This window comes from Syzygium oleosum, unplaced genomic scaffold, assembly GCF_021117445.2.
Source record: "Syzygium oleosum isolate NSW1041296 unplaced genomic scaffold, Sole_v2.1 Sole_v2.27, whole genome shotgun sequence".
Classification (NCBI taxonomy): domain Eukaryota; kingdom Viridiplantae; phylum Streptophyta; class Magnoliopsida; order Myrtales; family Myrtaceae; genus Syzygium; species Syzygium oleosum.
Window position 1 is genome coordinate 4,830,789 of NW_026607511.1, and position 19,531 is coordinate 4,850,319.

General features: G+C 38.6%; 2 protein-coding genes across 6 annotated transcripts; one reads left to right on the top strand and one right to left on the bottom strand.

Moving 5' to 3' along the window:
• Positions 1 to 761: 761 nt before the first annotated feature.
• Positions 762 to 9,207, bottom strand: LOC115692868 (sterol 3-beta-glucosyltransferase). 5 transcript variants are annotated; one of them, XM_056303451.1, is made up of 15 exons: positions 8,964 to 9,207; positions 8,776 to 8,847; positions 8,465 to 8,558; positions 8,179 to 8,321; positions 7,738 to 7,808; positions 6,194 to 6,275; positions 5,931 to 6,032; positions 5,736 to 5,791; positions 4,801 to 4,835; positions 4,211 to 4,427; positions 3,632 to 3,847; positions 2,690 to 2,749; positions 2,547 to 2,586; positions 1,426 to 1,647; positions 762 to 1,042 (listed from the first exon to the last, which is right to left on the bottom strand). In XM_056303451.1, the coding sequence occupies exons 1-15, from the start codon at positions 9,066 to 9,068 to the stop codon at positions 992 to 994; spliced, it is 1,566 nt and encodes a 521-aa protein (XP_056159426.1). In that variant the 5' UTR covers positions 9,069 to 9,207; the 3' UTR covers positions 762 to 991. The 5 variants fall into 5 exon arrangements, with proteins under 5 accessions (XP_056159426.1, XP_056159425.1, XP_056159424.1 ...); XM_056303450.1 differs by having other exon boundaries at positions 5,736 to 5,796; positions 5,912 to 6,032; XM_056303449.1 differs by lacking the exon at positions 762 to 1,042 and adding an exon at positions 1,066 to 1,324.
• An 82-nt stretch (positions 9,208 to 9,289) lies between these two features.
• Positions 9,290 to 16,659, top strand: LOC115692869 (histone-lysine N-methyltransferase ASHR1). The gene is made up of 14 exons (XM_030619833.2): positions 9,290 to 9,594; positions 9,686 to 9,825; positions 10,110 to 10,244; positions 11,232 to 11,286; positions 11,391 to 11,509; positions 11,991 to 12,079; positions 12,152 to 12,233; positions 13,850 to 13,954; positions 14,071 to 14,161; positions 14,234 to 14,353; positions 14,547 to 14,644; positions 15,189 to 15,258; positions 15,559 to 15,622; positions 16,347 to 16,659. Exons 1-14 carry the CDS (start codon positions 9,495 to 9,497, stop codon positions 16,507 to 16,509), a joined length of 1,431 nt encoding a protein of 476 aa, XP_030475693.2. The 5' UTR covers positions 9,290 to 9,494; the 3' UTR covers positions 16,510 to 16,659.
• Positions 16,660 to 19,531: the final 2,872 nt, after the last annotated feature.

Genomic DNA, 19,531 nt, shown 5'->3' on the forward strand with positions numbered 1-19,531 from the left:
GAGAGCATCGTCTGAGAGAAGGAAGAAAAGATATCAGCCTTTTATTTTTATTTGATTTGTGGTTGGAGATTTCATTTTTAGTACTTCTGTGATTATATTCCACACAAAATTTATTTTCTTGATTTGAGATGAATATCTTTAGTAAACAATCCATGTGTAATTTTTTTTGGTCCACCATTCAAACTTAATGGATTGGAATCAACATTAGCAAATTTTGTTCACTTGAATTAATGGAAGGACGGCATTGAACATTTTTTCATAAAGTATAGTGACTAAATTGACTATTTACCAATAGTTCAGCACCACATTGTACAAATTAAAAATTTAGGAATGATATTGCACATTAAGACAAAATTTATGTATAATTTGTGTCATTTTTCCTGAACTAGGCATCAAACGAGCATTCGGCTTGTAAATAAACAATATGGCACTTCAGCCAAACGAGTTATCATTGTAGGCCTTACGTGATTATCCAGGCAAATTCGATAATTCCACTATTATCTCAGCCAATGGATATAATAGAGTTTTCAGGCCCCAATTTGATTCCTTTGCCGTTCCTTTTTGAATACTTTCTTGGTTTCATCATTTCTCATGGCGTTATTTTGGTTTATTGCTCCATCATAACATCACTTTCCTCTCCATGCTGTAGAACTAACATTGTCGTGTAGAGCTTGGAGGGTTGCATTGTCCCTTCTGGGTCAATTGTGTGGTTGTTGGCCAAAAAGGAAACTTGTGTGGTTGATTCTTGTGGTCAGTTGAAGTGCCATTAAATGAATTTCTTGCTCGAGTCTTCTTCTGTCTGCAGGCAATTCTTAATTGCACCGCAACGATGTTTCTCATGTAAAAGTATTCTAGACATCCAAACACAGTTGTTTCCATCCCTGCATCTACTGTCTTGAATACAATCCATTTCATTGCAGTGTATACGCTGTGCACTGCATATCCAAAACCCCTATAACAACATGAAGTACAGTTTAAGGAGCCTTCCACCTTAACAACATATCTCCCTTTCCAGAATCTTCACAGCCTCCGAGACTCCATCCTAAGAATTGACGACAATTAAACTTTATAAATCATATTTTATTGAACCGTGTGGTAAAGGAACATATAATAAGGCTCAGGAAGAATGTTGGTCCTCTAACTTGCAGTTTTTTAATTTCATCACAGAATTTTTGTTTTATGCAATCGAATCTTCTCATTTGCTCAATTTGTGTAACCGAGTTTTGATACAACATCAAATGAGGCTGAAGTGGCAAAACTTAACATCCCACTTTAAACACCACCAGCCGGCCACCCAAAAGGGCCATTTGACCCAAGACAGGACCTAGGCCAGTGAAATTATCAGCAGCCAGTGTGCGAATCCTGAACATTCTACTAGTAGATAAATATATGCATCTAGGATAACCAAGCATGAAAGTCAATTACCTGGTGAGCAATTTGTGAAGATATTTCTGAAGCACGTGCTTGGACTGTAGCAGAAAGTGCAGTGTGTATGGAGCCTGTAAACACATCTACGGCCTCCATAATGCAAATGCCATCAGTACTTTCCGGGAGCAAATGGCACCTTTTAAGTGGTTCCGGAGCCACCCCAAGCCAGAACATCCTCTCAGCCCAGTAGAATTGATCCAGGAGAAATGGACAAATTACCTTAATATTGTGAGAAAGAGAAAGAGAGAGCACAATCACTCAGAATGAAACAGGTGCATGAAGCCAGGGTAAGGAAACAAGCATTGCTCTTCATACATCCAAATCAACATACCAGAAAATGAACAGAAGGTGACAAATTTTATTGCAGGCAAGCAATGGTGCAATAGATCTTTGTATATTTTTTTTTTTTGGCCGGGGGGGCCCCCCCCCCGCGGGGGGGGGGGGGGGGGGGGGGGGGGGGGGGGGGGGGGGGGCCCCGGGGGGGGGGGGGGGGGGGGGGGGGGGGGGGGGGGGGTGGTAGATCTTTGTATATTTGATGTTCACATCGTGGAAAATTACATCCATGATTCCCAATTAAGCAAATTGAGGTTGTAATCCCCAAATTTTTACTTCTTGTGAGGTTTTTGTCCTTGACCCTCGTCCAGGTCATCTTACAATTTTTTCACATGATCTGACAAGATTGGGCTAATTCAGCACTTAAATAGGGCAGGCAAAAATTAAGATAATCTCCCATCCTTTACATGTTGATAATACCATAATTGCATTCGTGATGATAGAAAGCAAGTTATTAACTCCAATGTGTTTCCCAAACAAAACAGAATAATTGACAACTGGCCATGTCATCATTTTATGTATTAAGCTGAATATTTGCAGCCATTTTTGCCCCTAATTGCAGATAAAATCAAAGAAAAAATTCCAGTTGGCACTTTCTCCTATAATTACCACGATGTCTTAACGATGTCTTTTTACACGATCCACCGTATAAAACGGGCACATGCTTAATTTCTTGAGATCCTCAAGTGATTTCAAAGGTATGGTCCACAAATAAATCAATCATGCAATGAAGCGATTCCGAGACAACAAATATGAGTTAGAAAGACATTAAATACGCAACTAACCTGGGGAATACCAGTTTTAAGTGCTGCCGCGGTTGACCCACTACCATTCATTAAGAGAAAATAATGCAGCACAAGTGAGTGAAGGGAGTGGCAATGTTGATATTGTAACTACAGAACTAGTGGATAATGATGAAACACCTCACCTTCCCCCATGGTGAACTGCAACTACACATTTTGGGAACAGCCAGAGGTATGGAATGCTTCTAGGATACACAACAAGAAGCCCAACAAATTTTCAGATTGGAAATTTATACACATGCATGGAAAGATGATAATTATATACCAATTAAGGTAGCTGGTTCTATCCCTCATCACAAATATGCATGGAAGAATAAGATGCAGAACAACAGGTATGATTGCCAAGGAAACCAATCAATTCTTTTTTATCTTCTCATTTTTCTTTCAGAGCTTCAGGCTAAATTGCCAAAAACAAATGGTATATAGGGATTCTGGTATCTCTAAAATGTTGTAATTTATTTATCAGATATAAGTTCCTTAGCTCTTAAAAAGTGGATCATCATTCTGTTGCTACTCGTACAGAATAGAAATGACCTAGCCTGAAAGACCGTTGCATCAAAGGCATGACAAATAAAAGAGTTAGAAGTGTCCCAAAATCATATTTCCCCCCTAGATGGATCTCCAAATGTAAGAAATTTTGTTAATACAATGTCCTAGATTCCCCCTTCCCTCTGTTTGTGCAAGGATTGGCACCCGGTATGTGCCCAGCTGCCAGTTAATGAATTTTTACTCATCAAAAGGGAAGACTAAATTAAGATGGCCTCCAGCAATTCAACATAGCACAGAATACCAGCTCAACAGGCAACCCAGGCAAAGCTGAAGGTGAATTATATTGATACTGAGCAGATATTACATTTTAATTTCAAAACTTCAAAAAAAAACCGGATAATAAGGATAAACTCACAATTTCACTCTAATTCATAGCTTCGTTTCAATTGCCAGACTCTGAAGTTTTCTAATCAGACACTCATATCACCTTATCAAGTTTTTACGTAATTCTTTCCTTCTTAGTTCTTCTAAATTCTCACTCACTGACGCTCAAGTAAAATAGGGAAAAATTTACTGACCCACTAAAGCAGAAGAGTCGTCCATTGAATAGGCTTATTCCATCTTCATTGAACTGTCTTTTACTAAAGCTTGATGATTCCTCTGCAGCAGCAGTAAGCACTGCTGCTTGTAAGGGTTCATGACCAGCAGTAAAAAGAATGAACCTGTAATTTGTAATTCTGATAACAATTTGCAGGACAGCAAGAAAAGCTTGAGGGTTCTGCATAAAGCCCATGCTGCAGACAATCACACATGGTAGAGAGAGATTTAGAGACATAGACTGACAATGACAGAAAAACAGAGTGTGTAAAAACAGTCAGTTGGCACCAACACCGAATTATTGGAAAGAAACAGATATTTATTGAAAGTGGTTTAGATATCATACAAAATCAATGATTGCAAGTGAGACTGTACCAAATGCTGGTATGACGTCAAGAGTAGAGAGTTCCTTGGCCAAGGAATTTTCTAATACCACCGCATACACTTTGCTTATTCAGTTACTACTCCCATCTTTCTTTTACATTTTTTATTAAATGCGCCAGCTCATTTTTTGCCGTTTGTACACAGAAAGAGGCAAAAGTAAGCTGAAAAGAACTTGCCTCCCAATTGAACTCAGGCCGACAAAAACAAGTGGCATTGAAGTATCGGTCTTTAGGAAAGAATGCAATTGAACATGAACAGAACATGTTGAGTAATCTGTCCTTGAATGCACTTCTAAATCAAGTGCTGCAACTTCAAGACACTGTTGACAGGAAAACTGCCACTCGATTGGGATAAACCAGAATCCACAAACTTGAACATTTGATGGCCAATAATCTGTTAAATATACTTGTACCGATGAGAAATCAAACCATGAGGTGCAAGTTGAATAACAAAGGATAACTTTCATGCAGACTACCACAGAAAGAAGGGTCATGTAAAAGCTTTCCGAGCATGGCATTGTTGATTCATCATTTTTTAACCAAGAACCAGAGTTTTCTATTAGCCTTAGTCAATGAAAACCAAAGATACACTTAATCATTGAAAAGCCAACGCTTGAGAACTAGTTCTAAGCAGAGAATTTGTACGAAGGGTTAAAGGCATGCATGTCTAAGCATTCCTTCAGGCAAATGGCAGCCCAAGAATAAAAGTTGATCTTTTTTGTGTGAACTAGAAGCATGTAAGGAGCGACTCCCAGAATATATCATACCAGGGCGTTCAACAATATCCTCGCTAAACCCATACCTGTCAAACAATATAATAAATGGGTTTTAAACATTGTCCAATTAGAGAAACAGTACTGCATCAATAGCACTTGATAAATTGGCCAGAAGCTGTGAATTAGAAAAATCGACGATAATATAGTTAAGCTCCATGTCATAATAACTTATACAATGGACAACTTGTTTGCGGCTAATTAAATGAGAAGCTCCTACGCGTTATGGGAAATTCATTGGGAAACAATTCATCAAAGTTTATATGGTTCTGCAAATCCAGATGACAGACCATGTAATCAGTCCCATAATTCCTTCTCTGCAGCAACAAAAATTGTTTTACGGGAAGTTGGCGATTGAAAGAAGATCTGTATTCAACTTTCCAAGTACCATCAAAGGACGGACTGAATTATTAAGAATACACTATTATCATTAGAAACATAAAAACACACAGAAGAGTTTCTGAAATTACACAACAAAAGGAGTTTTCAGACTACTGGTTCTTTTTATACCAACAGGTCACTCACAGTGTAGATGCCTAACTCCCTCCCTCTCTCTGGTGTTGTTTGGGTAAAGATGTGGTCGTATACGCATGAGGGTGTGGGCGCACATGTGTGGCCATGCTAATAATATTTCACACTTGTCGAATATAATAATGCAGCACAAAGGTTGTTTCACTCTCAAAATCTCTCAATCGGCAAGAATCAGTTTCAAACCTGTAGATCTCTCGCTATTCCTGGATGCATACAATGATCTTGATAGCATAAAACTTGTGATAAGTATACGACTATGAAGTATAGAAGCAGTTTCCCCCCAAAAAAAAAAAATCAGCCAAAACAGAGATATTTATTCAGATCCAGACATCCATTCCTGTTTAATTACTAAAGGACCTATAAGATAGCTTTCAAATGAAAAAAGCCTGAAAACTTACAAGAGTAGAGGAGATGGATCCCTCTCGTGCCACGTCGGAAGACTTGTCACTGGATCCTGCACTGTTGAACAGAAATCATATTGCCAAGAGGTTCACACAGCATCCCAGCCAAAACGCATTGTTTATTCACCTATAAAAGATGTATAAGCCAATAATAAAAGCGTGAAAGAGTTTACAAGTGTTGAGAGCACTGACCGTAAAAGGAATGGAACTTAAATGTAAGACATCACTTCTCCAATAGCCCCAACTTTCAGCAAAAAGTGGCCACATCCAATGCATCACATCTTTCCAGCAGACCTATGAATTTGTAAGGGGCGATAAATCAATATAGGAAGTAGGTAAATATTGTAAAACCTTCGCTCACATCAGTAACAACCAATATCAAATTTTATATAAAGAAAAACTTTCGAACTAAGATTTTGTAACATCAATTTATAAGTTATCATGATAATAAATACCTTGCTACTAGGAGCTTCTTGGAGATAATTATACAGCAATGGAACTTCCTTCCTGAAGTGACGCTCAAATGATGCAGGAGCACTATGCAACAGATGATATATCAGCAAATGAATATTTCGTGATCATCCTAGCATAGATACCAGTAAAATAAGGAATTAAAACTACTTCAAAATACTTCTGAAAAGGGATGTGAAAAATAAAGAGAAAAACAGAAGCAATTACATTTATATTGCTCAAAGTCTCATGCTGATTCTTATAGAACAATGGAAAATGCTATTAGAGGTCCCTGTCCTACAATAAAATCTCCCACAATCCCAGTATGCTGAAACCAATCGTATTTATGGAGGAAATCCAAGTTATACACTCATGTCTCACAAAGAAAAGCATCCACTTTTTTCAGGTCTAGTGAACTGATCATTTAGCCATAAGTTCAGGTAGCAGCAACATTCAAGAGTAGATCCATAACTTTGAGTTGAACCTTAGCTGCCTCTATGGTCAAATTCAGATGTTTACTCACCTTTCATCAAGGACAGCAAAATGCAGGGAAGAACAAATAAAGTTGAACACGTATTTGCAATATCAAACACTGAGCAGACATCCAGAAAATACGCAATTTGTTTGATGCAAAAGTGCGGCACGACAATACCAGCTAAGTTGATGTAATATGTACTGTGAAGCGAGACAACATGAAGAAAGAAAGATACAGCTATAAATTTATGAACCCTTCACAGTGATGACCAGGATGCAAAATAAATTTTCCTTGAATGGAAATGGAAAGGCAATATCTCAAGGAAAACAAAAAAGTTCCACACAATTAACTGCATTATAAAAAGTTAAATGACACTATTACACAAAGTTGAATGATAAATTTTACACAATTACATTTTGATATCCATAATATAAAATTAATTTTCCAAACTTGTTAAATTAATAAAATTAAAATAATATAACAATAATTTCGTTTTTATTTATTCTTATTTTTATTTATATATTCAAAATTTCTTTATATCTTGTGATATAAATTTCATATATATAAATCACTACTAATTTATTTATATTTATAAAAAAAAGAAAAACAAAATAATTAAAAAGAGAGGGAAAAATAATTAAAAAATAAGCAAATAAAAATGAAGTAGGTAATAGTGTCGTGAGAGATTTTTATCATCTCCTTTTGTGCAATTTTTAGATTCATTTACAACGATATGGCGTTCATAGCAAATAATGGATATGGTAATATGTGAAAATATCTGGCTTTATTTCGCGATTAACCAAACAGTAAATAGGTATAAAAAATCCCTTGGATTTCATATCATATCCTATCCAATCCTATCCTTGCTAGAAATCCAGGCGACCAAACGTAGCCTTATAGCTTAAGTAGCTATGTTGAGATTTGAAATTCTAACGTGGGAAAGGATTAAGCATGAGGTTGACTCGAACAAATCATATGGAAATGGCAACATCAGCAAAGACAACCAACAATGAGCTATAAAAGTGAGACTAAAAGTTAGAAATAGAGGATAATCACTGTATTTTTCACTATTACCTATAAGGAACAACATATGGAGCAGCAACCATGCAACGGACCTGAAAAAGCTCTGCAAGGTTCCATCCCTCCTATATTGTCAGGGAAAGTGATTCTTTCAGTTTTAGGTACATAAGCACTTCCGATGGTCTACATCCTTTTCATGTTGTAATTTACCAATGATAAATGACTAGAACACCAGTTAACTACAGTAATTTCTTTTTAATAACCAAAAAGCTTAAAGCAAGGAAAGAGACAAGCCTTCTTCCTTTTTTTTTTGCTTTTCCAATTGGATCATGTTATGCTGCAATAAAGAGATGTTATCTTCACAACTCGATATAAAGTTGTATTTTTTAATGGTATAGTGCTGGTTTGAAACTTATGAAAGCATGTTCATATTAACAGCAACAGTTCAGCTTTTGGGCAGGCAAAAATGCATCTTCCAATGTGAAATAAAAGTACCAGAGCAAAGAAGTTGATCAAAATAAAGTCACCGGCCATGACTTCTTCGAGTCCAAAGATACTCTCAACTGCGGATAAGCATTCTTGTCTGTGCGCGTCGGTAATGTTCCTCTTCTGTAAAGAAAACGATGGCGCTGATGATCCTATATAAATGAATGGTAGAACTTCAGATAAGTGATCAAGGATAGAATCTTCTCTCTGCGTATAAATATGTATCTTTTTTAAAAAAAAAAATACCATAAACAATGTCCCCTATAGGAACCAAATGAAGTGAAGTGACCAAAACCTGCACGGCCACTATCTTCCTGAACAGCAAGAACAGGTGGTGATGAAATTGGCACATACGTCACACACTTTTTGGCCAAATGGCCACTCAAACTCTGCAAGAAACAGCAAGAAACTTGAACTGTCTGACAAATTCATGCCTAGAACTAATTGATAAGCATATCCCTAACAAAGAAAACTAAATGATCACAACTCGTCACCAAATAATAGGCCATTAGTCATCCATAACATATCAAAAGTTAAAAAAAGAAGAAAAGAATTAACTTCTTGATCAGGTTACACATCTTCATCTTCAGTGTCGATGAGAAGTACCTGGTGCGCCGAATGGGTGACGAAAAACACTCCGTAGTCCTTCATTTCTCCACCAAATGCAGCGGCGATCGCCTGGAGATTGCAATGGACCAAAAACAGAAAAATCAAAAACGGTTCAGTACTTCGCAAGAATTACAAGAACGAATAGAAAGACCAATGGAGCCGCGACGGTGAGGCGAGGCCATTACGGCGATGGGAAAGACGTCGCCTTTCGTGCCGAAGGCCATGAACAGAGCGATGGGGTTCGTCCTCTTCTTCTTCTCCTGCTTCTCGGATTCGCCCGGATTCGACATGGAGGAGCGCAGGACAGAGAGATTCGACCAGGGGAAGGTGAAAGACGTCGTCGGACTATGCTTTGCTTACTGCTCTTCCCGGTCGAGCGTGGAAAGGACTTGATGCTTCGTTTGAACTGTTTAGCATTTCATGGCCCATTGGCCCAATGGCCAGGCCTGGGGAGATCACTCGAGAAGTGGTCGATTCCCACCAGAACCTCAGACGGCCGGCACCCTGCGACACGCCTCTCTCCGACGGTCCCCTTCTAGGCTCGTCGAAGTTTCGAGGCAACCCATGAAACGTCTGTCTCTCTCTCTCGCTCTCTCACGTTTCCGTGGAATGGCTGATGCTTTGAGCTCCAGTGGGTGACGTTGCTTCCGACAGTTCGTTTTGGGTTTTGGCTGATTTACCGCCAAATTCCGCCGACCATCCTCGAGCTCGGGTCCATGGAGGATTTGAAGACTGCCCTTCACAAGCGGTGCCTGGCGGTCGCTTCTCTTCCGGAGAAGGGCCGTTGTCTCCTCGCCACCAGAGACTTCCGCCCAGGTCCCTCTTTCCCTCTATCTCTCTCTCTCTATCTCTCGCTCACCAAGCAAACGTTGGTATTGTCGACGTTAATATCGTTGTTTTGATGCAGGGGAAGTGATTATCAGCCAAGACCCGTATGTTTTCGTGCCGAACTCGGCGGAGCCGAGGTGTGATCGCTGTTTCGCCTCGACTGACCTGAGGAGGTGTTCGGCTTGTCAGGCGGTTTGGTACTGTGGGAGCTCTTGTCAGGTATGCAGCACAGAGCTGGCAATTTCAGTGAAGTTGCCTTGTCTTGACATTGTCTCTCATTAGCATTATGCTCAAATAGAAATTTTTGGCGGGCAATCACCTGATAGTATAGTGAAATTAATCTATTCGGTACTTCGCTCGTGAGGAATGGTTTGATCTATGAAGCTAGAAAGAATCGCGGAGAGAAGTTTCTGTGAAGTGGACAGTGATCGCTTTGCAAGTCCTCATTTTGAGTTAAGAGTAGTGGGTGATTGTGTTGAGTTACTATTCACTAATGTGTGCAGAAATCAGAGTGGAAGGTGCATCGTCTCGAATGCATGGCTCTAGTGAGGCTCGATAAGGAAAAGAGGAAATCTGTTACCCCGTCCATACGTTTGATGATTAAGCTCTACATACGAAGAAAGCTGCAAGATGAGAAGGTTTTTCTTCCCCTATGTTCTTCCCCAGTAGTTTCAAATTTCATTAGACTTTATTTTTCATCCATTGAATTTGTTAATTTTCTCGAGCTTTTGACTTGGCTATTGACTTGGCTATTGACTTGCTATACTTCTGTCTTGCTGTTGAGTTGTATTCTCAATCTTGACCTTCATTTGAAGATCGCTTCTGGAAGAAGTTTTTTGGGTTGTCCTTGTAAATAAAATGATTGTTTGTATTCTGTTGTACTAGCCCTTGGCTAGTTTATGCATCTCTTAGGCAGAAGTCCAGTCAAGTTTCTTTGCTATAAACTTTAACTAGAAAAATTAGAGAAGTCAACTATTGGCAAAGAACAAATCAGATCTCATGTATTTTTTATGGAGAGAATGAACGGTATTATCAGGAGGATATGAGCAATATAATCACCCTTTGCGCTTTACTTTATCAATTTGTTACTGAGCAGATTATTTATTCACGGTTAGAGTGAGATGTGATATTTTGAAGTTTCTTAAGTTGAACATTTATCTTTAGATAGTTAGAACTCAAATAATTTTGATTTCCTTTTTTGCTGACATAGTCAGCATAGATGCACATGTTTGTCTGTTATTTTGAAATTTTCCAGTACTTTGACAAGCATCAATAGTTTGCTGTCGATGTTACTGCCATTGATGACAGTAATATATTTAGTGGGAAAGAGGTGAGTTATCATATGTATCTCTACTTCCAATGGATGTTTGTCTTGCTTTACAGAAACAGAAAATATGGATTCTTACTTTTTGGACCTGGTAAGATTGGAGTCTTTGCAGTACTGTGACTAGCATAACAAAATCAACTGTATTTTCTTGTATAAACTGTTTGAGTTTCCAGTTCTTATGACGTTCTTCTATGGAGAGAGAATGCTTGCAAATTTATTTGGTTATTATGCAGAATAACTTCTGGCATCCATACAGGCGAGCACATCGTTAATCAGTAATTTGTTTGCTCCTGTGCAGATCATATCGACTACTGCAATGGACATTTATAGTCTGGTGGATGCTTTGGTGGCCCGTATCCTTTTTAGGCTTCTTTGGTGTAGTCATTGGTCATAGTTCGGTATTACGACGTGTTATTGATTATCCAGTTTACTGTTTTCCCTGAACCTCTCTGATAAGACATGTCGGAAATTGATGAGAAGCAGCTGGTGCTCTATGCACAAATGGCTAACCTTGTAAACAGAATACTCCAGTGGCCCGAGATCAACATGAGAGAAGTTGCAGAGAACTTTTCCAAGGTCCATTCTGAAAAACTTCATGCCTGCTGTCTTTGCTGCATAGGCATAGATATTTGTTACGAGTGCAAATATAAATTTCTTTCAAACAGTAGTTGTCCCTCTCCCAAGTGCCTAGAGTGTACTCCAGTTTTGCATGGAGTGCTGCTTTCTAGAGAGCTTTCTGTATCTTATATTTTTGTCCCTTAAAGCGGTGGGCAAACCATGGAATTTGGAAACATAAAGATTCGTGTCTTGATGTGTAACATAGCATGTAGATTAACTGGTGTAGTGTTGGTACATTTGACAATATGTCATAACATTTGGAAGCAGACGGGAACTTTTACTTTATGAAGATTATATGCTGCCTATACATGCAATGTGCATCAAAGCAATTGTAACCAGTGACGTCTGGAAATATCTTTTTAGTTTTGAATTTTTTTTTGGTCGAGTGTTTTGAAGTTGGTTTACCTGCTGATGTGCTAAAAACCCAGCTAATATGCAGCTTTCATGTAATGCACATACAATCTGTGATAGTGAGCTCAGACCACTAGGAACTGGACTTTATCCTGTCATCTCTATAATCAATCACAGGTAGCTGCCCTATTTGTCTGACATCTTCTATGCCCGCCATTGCAATATTTTGCTGCTGACTTGCTCGTATAGCTGCTTGCCAAATGCAGTATTGCTATTCGAGGGAAGGATGGCTGTGGTTCGTGCTGTACAACAAATAGTGCAAGGTTCTGAGGTAGTCAGTGCTCCTTTTCTTGGTTCACCTGCTTCCCTCTTGAACTGTAGACTGACTTATCATTTTTCAGTTCACTGCTGAAATTCCTACTTAACGATAGGGTAATTGGTGGTTTTTCAGCGGAACTTTAACATGACATCCGGGAATAATCACGGATAAACTCGTTTCCAGTATTCCGATATGGTGATTACCGTTGCTAATGCGTCTTCCAGTCTGTCAAACTCTTGATTATTAAATGTTTAACTATATTATGCTGCATGAATTTTAGCCGTCAGGCTGCAGAATTCTGTGATCTTTTATAGATTAATCGGGAATTCTTAGCACTCAGCTATATCTTATCTAATTTAGGAATATATTAAAAATCTGATTCAGGAAAAATCACTGCTTCTGATCAGTCATGAAATAAGGTTTATGTTAAATATGTCTTGAATTTTATGTAGTTTATCACCCGACCTGACATATTTTTTGTGCTACCCGAAAGTGGAGAAAAAATTGAGATTTAGTTCGTGACGCGGAAGGTTTGGCCGATAGGCCCAACTTGGAGCAAGAAAATTTTTTTGGGAGCACTATTTATACCGCGGCTAGGGTTTTTCATTGAATATGAGAGAATTTTGTTTTCGGAGAGATTTGTGAGCCGTGAGGTCTTGTTAAGTCGTTTTTCGACTTCTGAAAACTGTACTCTCTTTGATTATAGTGGAAACTTGTCTTGCCTCGCCCGTGGACGTAGATCACCTTGTGATCGAACCACGTAAATCCCTGTGTTCTGTATTTGTTTTTCCGCGTCTGTTTCTAACGGTTTATGGTATTGTAGATGCAAATGCACGTCAATGTGGAATTTTGACTTGGACCTTCTATGAAAGAAAATTTTCTGCTTTGGACATTTTATGAGTCTAAGATTTGATAGTACAATCCAGCAGAATTATATGGAATATGTAGTGGAACTGAAACAAATGCTAGACGCCATCATAAGCTTCAAGAAGAATTAAGGTTGGAAAAAACAAATTCCAAATGTTTTCTCAGATCAAAAGATTTTCAGTGTGAATTTCACTATTGAGTTTGATCAGCAGATCCTTATTAATGGATCATGCTTCTCTAATGGTTGGATAGAGATTATAAGCAATCTAATAAGTAAGAAGCCACCCTTCCAGACATTTGACGCTAATTAACGGTGATATCTCTTACCTTCTTTTCATTTTCATTGCCTAACTAAAGGTTGCTGGATGAGGCTGAAAAACGAGTGCTGAAACTTTCAACCACTGAACTTTAAGCGATAGTAACTTTAAGACCCTGAACCTAAACCTATACGCAAAACCAGCCACAATGTTCTGGTGAGTGTATTGGTATAAGCATTTTATTGCTCGTGGGTTATGTAGCACTAATTCACATAAATGTGGTCAAATTGCCTGTGCACAACCTGGTTGTTGTAGGATTATAACAAATCAGAATTTTGAGGCTGTTTGTTTTATTGTGTATTTCCTTTCCCATTACTCCAACATCTCATGGTGTAGAAAAAAGTTTTGATGATTATACCTCTGTATGAAATACTTTGGTGCATCAAGCAGTGTCGTGCACATACTGCATTCTGTCATGTTGACCAGAAATAATTTTTCTGCAAGGTCTTGATAAGCTACATAGAAACTGCTGGAAGCACTACGACTAGACTGAAGTCTCTTAGAGAACAATACCACTTTGCTTGTGCATGTCCTCGCTGTGCCAAATTGGTAACTTTCTACATTAAGAGTTTCATTATTATTGCTCATGTTGTATCTTTTCTCGACATTTGAGAATGTGCAGTTTTTTCACTGTTTGGGTTAACAAAGGTAAATTCATCATTAAGGGGCAACCTGATGATATCAAAGAAAGTGCAATTTTGGAAGGCTACAGATGTGAAGATGACAGATGCTCTGGTTTGCTGCTCTGTGACTCTGGTATGTGGATCAAGCTTCAGCTCTTTCATTGAATAGCTGAAGTTTTTCACATGGTTTTCCTTGCATATGCAGAGAAACAAGGATTTGTGTGCCAACTGTGTGGACGTGTAAGGAACAAAGAAGAGATAAGAGGCATTGCTAGTGAAATTAAATTGATGTCAGAGAGGACGTCATCGTCTATGTCCCCTAGCCGTATCCTTTTGTCACAGCCATTGCTGTAACTAATTTTGGCAGCATGTTTATGTAATGTCTGTATTACCTGAATTTCTCTCACTGCATTTTAATGGTGTAAAATTTCACTTAGGACGACTTATTTTTTCTCAATTTTCCCATTTCAGAACAAGTCATAGAAAGGTTTAAACTTGACTTCTTATAATGCATGAAGAAGCTGTTTCCGTCTATAAGATGATTGAGAATCTTCAAGGGAAACTATATCATCCTTTTTCAATCATCTTGTTGCAAACCCGAGAAAAGATATTGAAGGTAGTCTGTTTTTCTCCTTAGTCCTATTATAGCTTCTATCTCTCATTAAGAGAATTTTATAAGCATCTGCGACTCTGTTGTCTTGCACATTTTCACTTTTGAAAGGTAGTTTGTTTTAGTGTTGTCCGGCTACCAGAAATGAATTCTCTTGATCCTAAAAGTATGAGATATGCCAATATATAGAAGTGTGTAGTGGAGAACTAGTTTCAGCAAACGAAGTAACACATGATTTGTCAAATTTTGAGGTAATTAATTTGCGTGAAGTGGGAAATGTCTTTTCTACGGCATCGTTTGAATGATTCCACTTTCCATTTTTCTCAAGATTTGTCTGCCAACGAATAATGCATCAGATAGACTGTGTTGATTTTCCTCATTATTATTATGTTTTCTCTGTAGAGTGCTCGCTTCTGTGAATTGTAGCTAGGCGTTATCTTATCCTTTAAATGAGGAATGAATGTGTCTGCAAACTTCTTGTGGTTCCAAATTGTGATCTGACTTGTCCTTGTGTTAGTTGCTTAACGTTTAAAGCTTTTGTGAACTGCAGATGTTGATGGATCTGCAAGGTTGGAAGGAAGCTCTGGTGTACTGCAAGCTAACAATTCCAGTTTATGAAAGTATGCCATTTTTTTTTATGGATATTTTATGGGAATTTGCAGAATTGTTTGAGCAATTCAGGGTACACAAATTATACATACACGATACGGATCTTATCAAGTTTGCATGTCATACTCTATTGATGCTCACATATAAGGTAGAAATAAGTGCATGTGAAATAGCGAAACCATTCATCTTTGAGTTTATTGAGTGGAGTGCTATGATAACTAATGAGCCTTGCTAAAACAAGTTCTGCTGAACAATCTGCTTTTCCGTTGGTATTTTCCCTCTGAACTCCTCTCTTTGACTTTGGGCTGCAGGAGTCTATCCAGGGTGCCATCCTTTGCTTGGGTTACAATACTATACCAGCGGAAAACTTGAATGGTCTGTATGTTTTTCTGGATTTTGATTGTCCGTCTTCCATGCTCCTTCCTTTTCCTTCCCCACATTTAGTCTTTTAACGCTAGGCTGTTGGATTCATGTAACCATTGATTTTTCAATGAGGTACATGCAGTACCTTCACTTTGTTGGACAAGTTGCTGTCATAAAATAACGCTACATGCACTTATGATAGATTTGAGACCAAGCAATGCGCGATCTGTTGCAGAACTATTGATGTGCTCAGTCAAGAATTTGTTATTTGTTTTAGTGATGTTATTTCAAAGAGCAATACTAGCAAGGCATCACCTGGAATAGAGAGGATTTTTAGGACATGGAAAGCAGCTTTACAGGATGACCGTATAACCATAGCTTGTTTTGTCCATAAATTAGGCACTCTTAACACAATCATTGTGTTCTTGCAACCACAAGAATTGTAATAGCTATAACAAGGTTTATCAGATTTTCTTCTTTGTAAGCCCTCTCCTGCTCTTTTCTGAAGTTGAAAACGTGACTTCATTGGAATTGTCTCGTTTGAATTTTGTAACTGTTCATCAGTCTGTTGTTTCTTTTGGAAGTAATGATACATAGTCTTCTTAAAGGACTTGCTCAGCCATTTTAACGTTGCTTCATGCATGAAAATGGCCTTAGAATTCGCCCCCCCCCACCCTCTATGGAATGAACCCAGCTTTTCCCTCAGTTTCAAGCTTTGCTATTTAACATGCGGCAGGTTACTTGGCGACACGATAAATGCTATCAAATCACTGACCAAAGCAGTTGACATACTTCGGGTGACTCACGGGACAAATGCAGAGTTTGTGAGAGACCTCATGATGAAACTGGAAGAAGCGCGTGCCGAAGCTTCTCACAATCTTTCATGTGCAGATGAATAGCACATCGGGACTCGCATGCAGAGCACTTACAAAGGCCGGTGTACGATATGGAAGTTGCCCATTTTGAGAGTTTCCTTGGTTGCTTGTGACATTCATGGTTTAGTAAATGGAGACATTCCGTTCCGGAGTCTCCCTCTTGAACATTTTCGATCTGCTTGCGAGTATTTCGAATTGTGTACTGTGTATATTGCGAGGTGATTCATCTCGAACTGTCAGGCGGGTCTATTCAGCCTCTCTCTTGGTCCGAACTCGGCGAGGAAGGCTTCTGTTCCAGAGAGAGGAATTATCTGTAGGAGAGAGGAAATTTCTTACCTGTTGATTAAAGCAAAAGGAGAGAAACTTGATAACCACAGCAAGGTGAGTGACAGGAAACTTTCAGGCCCTGTTTGTTTTCTGCATAGGAGGTGGACTTGAATCTCTGGTTTTGTTTCCCATTCATCTAAATCATATAATTAGTCGTTGATTAATTATAATAATACACCGTACAAGAATATTATTTATAATTCAATAATTATGTTTTACTAATATATTTTTGTTATTAGTCGAGTGAGAGGGAAAAAAAGAGGGGGGCTTTTTCGATAACATATTTTGATAATATCATAAAATATTAAAATATCCCTAATACGCGGTTCTTCCGTGTACAAAATTTGGATATTTTTTTTCCATGTTGGTAAATCTTAGTAAGAGTTTGAAAGTGTCAAAAAACTGTTGGTAAAACAAATAACGAATAATTTTGTTTCGGGTAACTTATTGGTAACTTATCAAGAGTTTATGAAATTACCAATTATTTTTTATTGTTTGTAAATTAGCATTTCTTGTGGCAACTTACCAATTTTTATTTGCATAAACTTAAATTAGAGTGATTGATCAACTTTTGTTAGATTGAATTATCAAACAGTAATGGGTTGTCAATCCTCATTTTATTTAATTGCCTAAGTTTAATTTTTTTTTTTAAATTCATCGATTTTTCTGTATTATCAACTTTTATTAGCCTTTTTTTTAGCAATGCCGAGTGGGGTGAACTCAATCGGGAATATCGGGTAACTGGCCGAGCCACCAAAGGCGACGGCGTGGCAAATCTTCGCACGGCACCGGATCCCTGTCCCCCGCCTCACTCCATGCTCGCCCTTGGGTCCGTGCGGTCCGGACGGGTTAATGATGATCATCGTTGCTTTTTTGAAAGTAATAAAAGAGAGAGAGAAAGAAAGATTTATTTCACAATATACTCGATATTTTGCTCGCTCGAAAATGAGTAGCACTGGATTCCTCTGGCGTTTGCCGAAATAGAAAGAAAAGAAAAAATCCAATGACACTGATTAGGTTGGTTATGGAAGTACTTTGTAAAGAAATTTGGCTTTCCAAAGTTCTTTTCCGCGGAATAGTTTGTGCTTAGCATTTTTGAAACGCCTTGGACCCACAACTGCCTTTTTAAAGCCCAAAGCTCGGCTAGTCCCCCCACATAGACATGGCCACGGTTCAGAACCGGTCGGTTCCGGTTCGTGGCCATGTATGAACCGGAACCGGCCGGTAAAAATTTCAAAAAATAAATTATGAAATAAAAAAATAATGAATTATCAAATTATGAAATAATGAATTATGCAATATAAAATGTAATCAAAATGTACATTGTAATCAAATTTGAGGAAAAAAAGAGTTTCTCCACTTATCTGCAGTTTTTTTTTTGGAATCAGGCCTGTAGGCCACGCGCCGGTTCCGGTTCCGAACCGCAGGCCCTGTCAATGGGCCGGTCCCGGGCCGAAATCGGCCCGTGGCCATGTCTACCCACAGGTTTTGGCTTTCTGAGCATTTTAGAAAAGCGACTTGAGCGGGTTAACAAATTCTTGCTTCTTCCAACCTTGCCCTCGCTAAGTTATTCGAATGTCGATTTTACCCCTCGATCAATGACGAGAGAGAAATGAAAAAAAAAACGACGGTTGTTTACAAGGTACGGTTTATTGATTTGGTATTTGCGCAGGCCAAGTGCAGTTGTATCCAGGCGTTCGCATTACTAAATACAGTGTAGTCGATGATGACATCGTCATCGCTGATAAGGAAGCGCTGGGGGTCTATGAATCTGCTCTTGAAAAAATTTAGGATTGACAACATCCTATCAGAAATCCTTGACTTTGGAGAGCGGTTCTGCTGAATTTGCCAAGAGATTAATCAATGTTGACTCAACAATCATCAGTAATTTTTAGAGTCTTGGAAGTGACGTAATCCACAGGACAACGGCGGCTTTGACTTAACTAAAGCCACGTCGGAGTCACGCCAGCTTTGTCCGCTTGTCATTGTCGCGTCGCGTCGGATTATCGACGACCATCTTGGAAGGAGCTGTGACAGAATGTATTTTCGAAGTCACCGGTACAAGTTCGGGGATACCGGCGACACCAAAAGAAAACTTTGAATATCGAAATCGTGATGGACAAAATTTTTAGATTTTCTTGATGGAATCTTCCCAATCCATGTAGCTTTGTTTGCCTTTTATTGTCCACGCGGCCACATCTAATTTTTAATGGTCATCCGAGACAAAATTGCGAAGGAAGGCGATTTTGGAATATTGGTGGCATGAAAAAGAAATTTGTAAGTATCAGTGTCACATTGACATTAGACAAAGTTTAAGCTTCTTGATGGAATTTTTCTTTTTAAATGTATATTTTATATTGTAAGAGATTCCAAAGTCGATCTAAGTGTCGCCTGGATCTCAAATTTTTTGTATTTGGAACCTACCCTGCATAATCTGAAACATGAAACCTATCCACACGTTCCAAGGTCTATCAAGGTCCTATGCGCATTCTTAATCGAACAATTGTAATGAACCATCACCTCCAATGACCACCATCTATTGTTACAACCCACGTACCGCAATTCATATTTAGGCACACGGAGAACGTGAAACGTTAACAAAGTAAAAGTCACAGTCATGGATGTCATCGGCAATGAAAAGTCAAGCCGTTCCACATTTATTATTAGATGCCTTGAAATATCACAGAATTGCGTGAAAACATGAAAGCAAGAAAAACAC

Bases quoted from the DNA above. Each gene is read 5' to 3' on its own strand.
- LOC115692868 (XM_056303447.1), bottom strand. From the start codon at position 9,068: ATGTCGAATCCGGGCGAATCCGAGAAGCAGGAGAAGAAGAAGAGGACG. The intron at 6,033-6,193 runs GTATTTATTATC...ACAAATTCATAG, and splicing joins AAGAAGCTCCTAGTAGCAAG to GTCTGCTGGAAAGATGTGAT. The intron at 1,648-2,546 runs GTTAGTTGCGTA...CACAATATTAAG, and splicing joins TTAAAACTGGTATTCCCCAG to GTAATTTGTCCATTTCTCCT.
- LOC115692869 (XM_030619833.2), top strand. From the start codon at position 9,495: ATGGAGGATTTGAAGACTGCCCTTCACAAGCGGTGCCTGGCGGTCGCT. The intron at 12,234-13,849 runs GTAGTCAGTGCT...TTTTTCTGCAAG, and splicing joins AAATAGTGCAAGGTTCTGAG to GTCTTGATAAGCTACATAGA. The intron at 14,162-14,233 runs GTATGTGGATCA...TTGCATATGCAG, and splicing joins TTTGCTGCTCTGTGACTCTG to AGAAACAAGGATTTGTGTGC.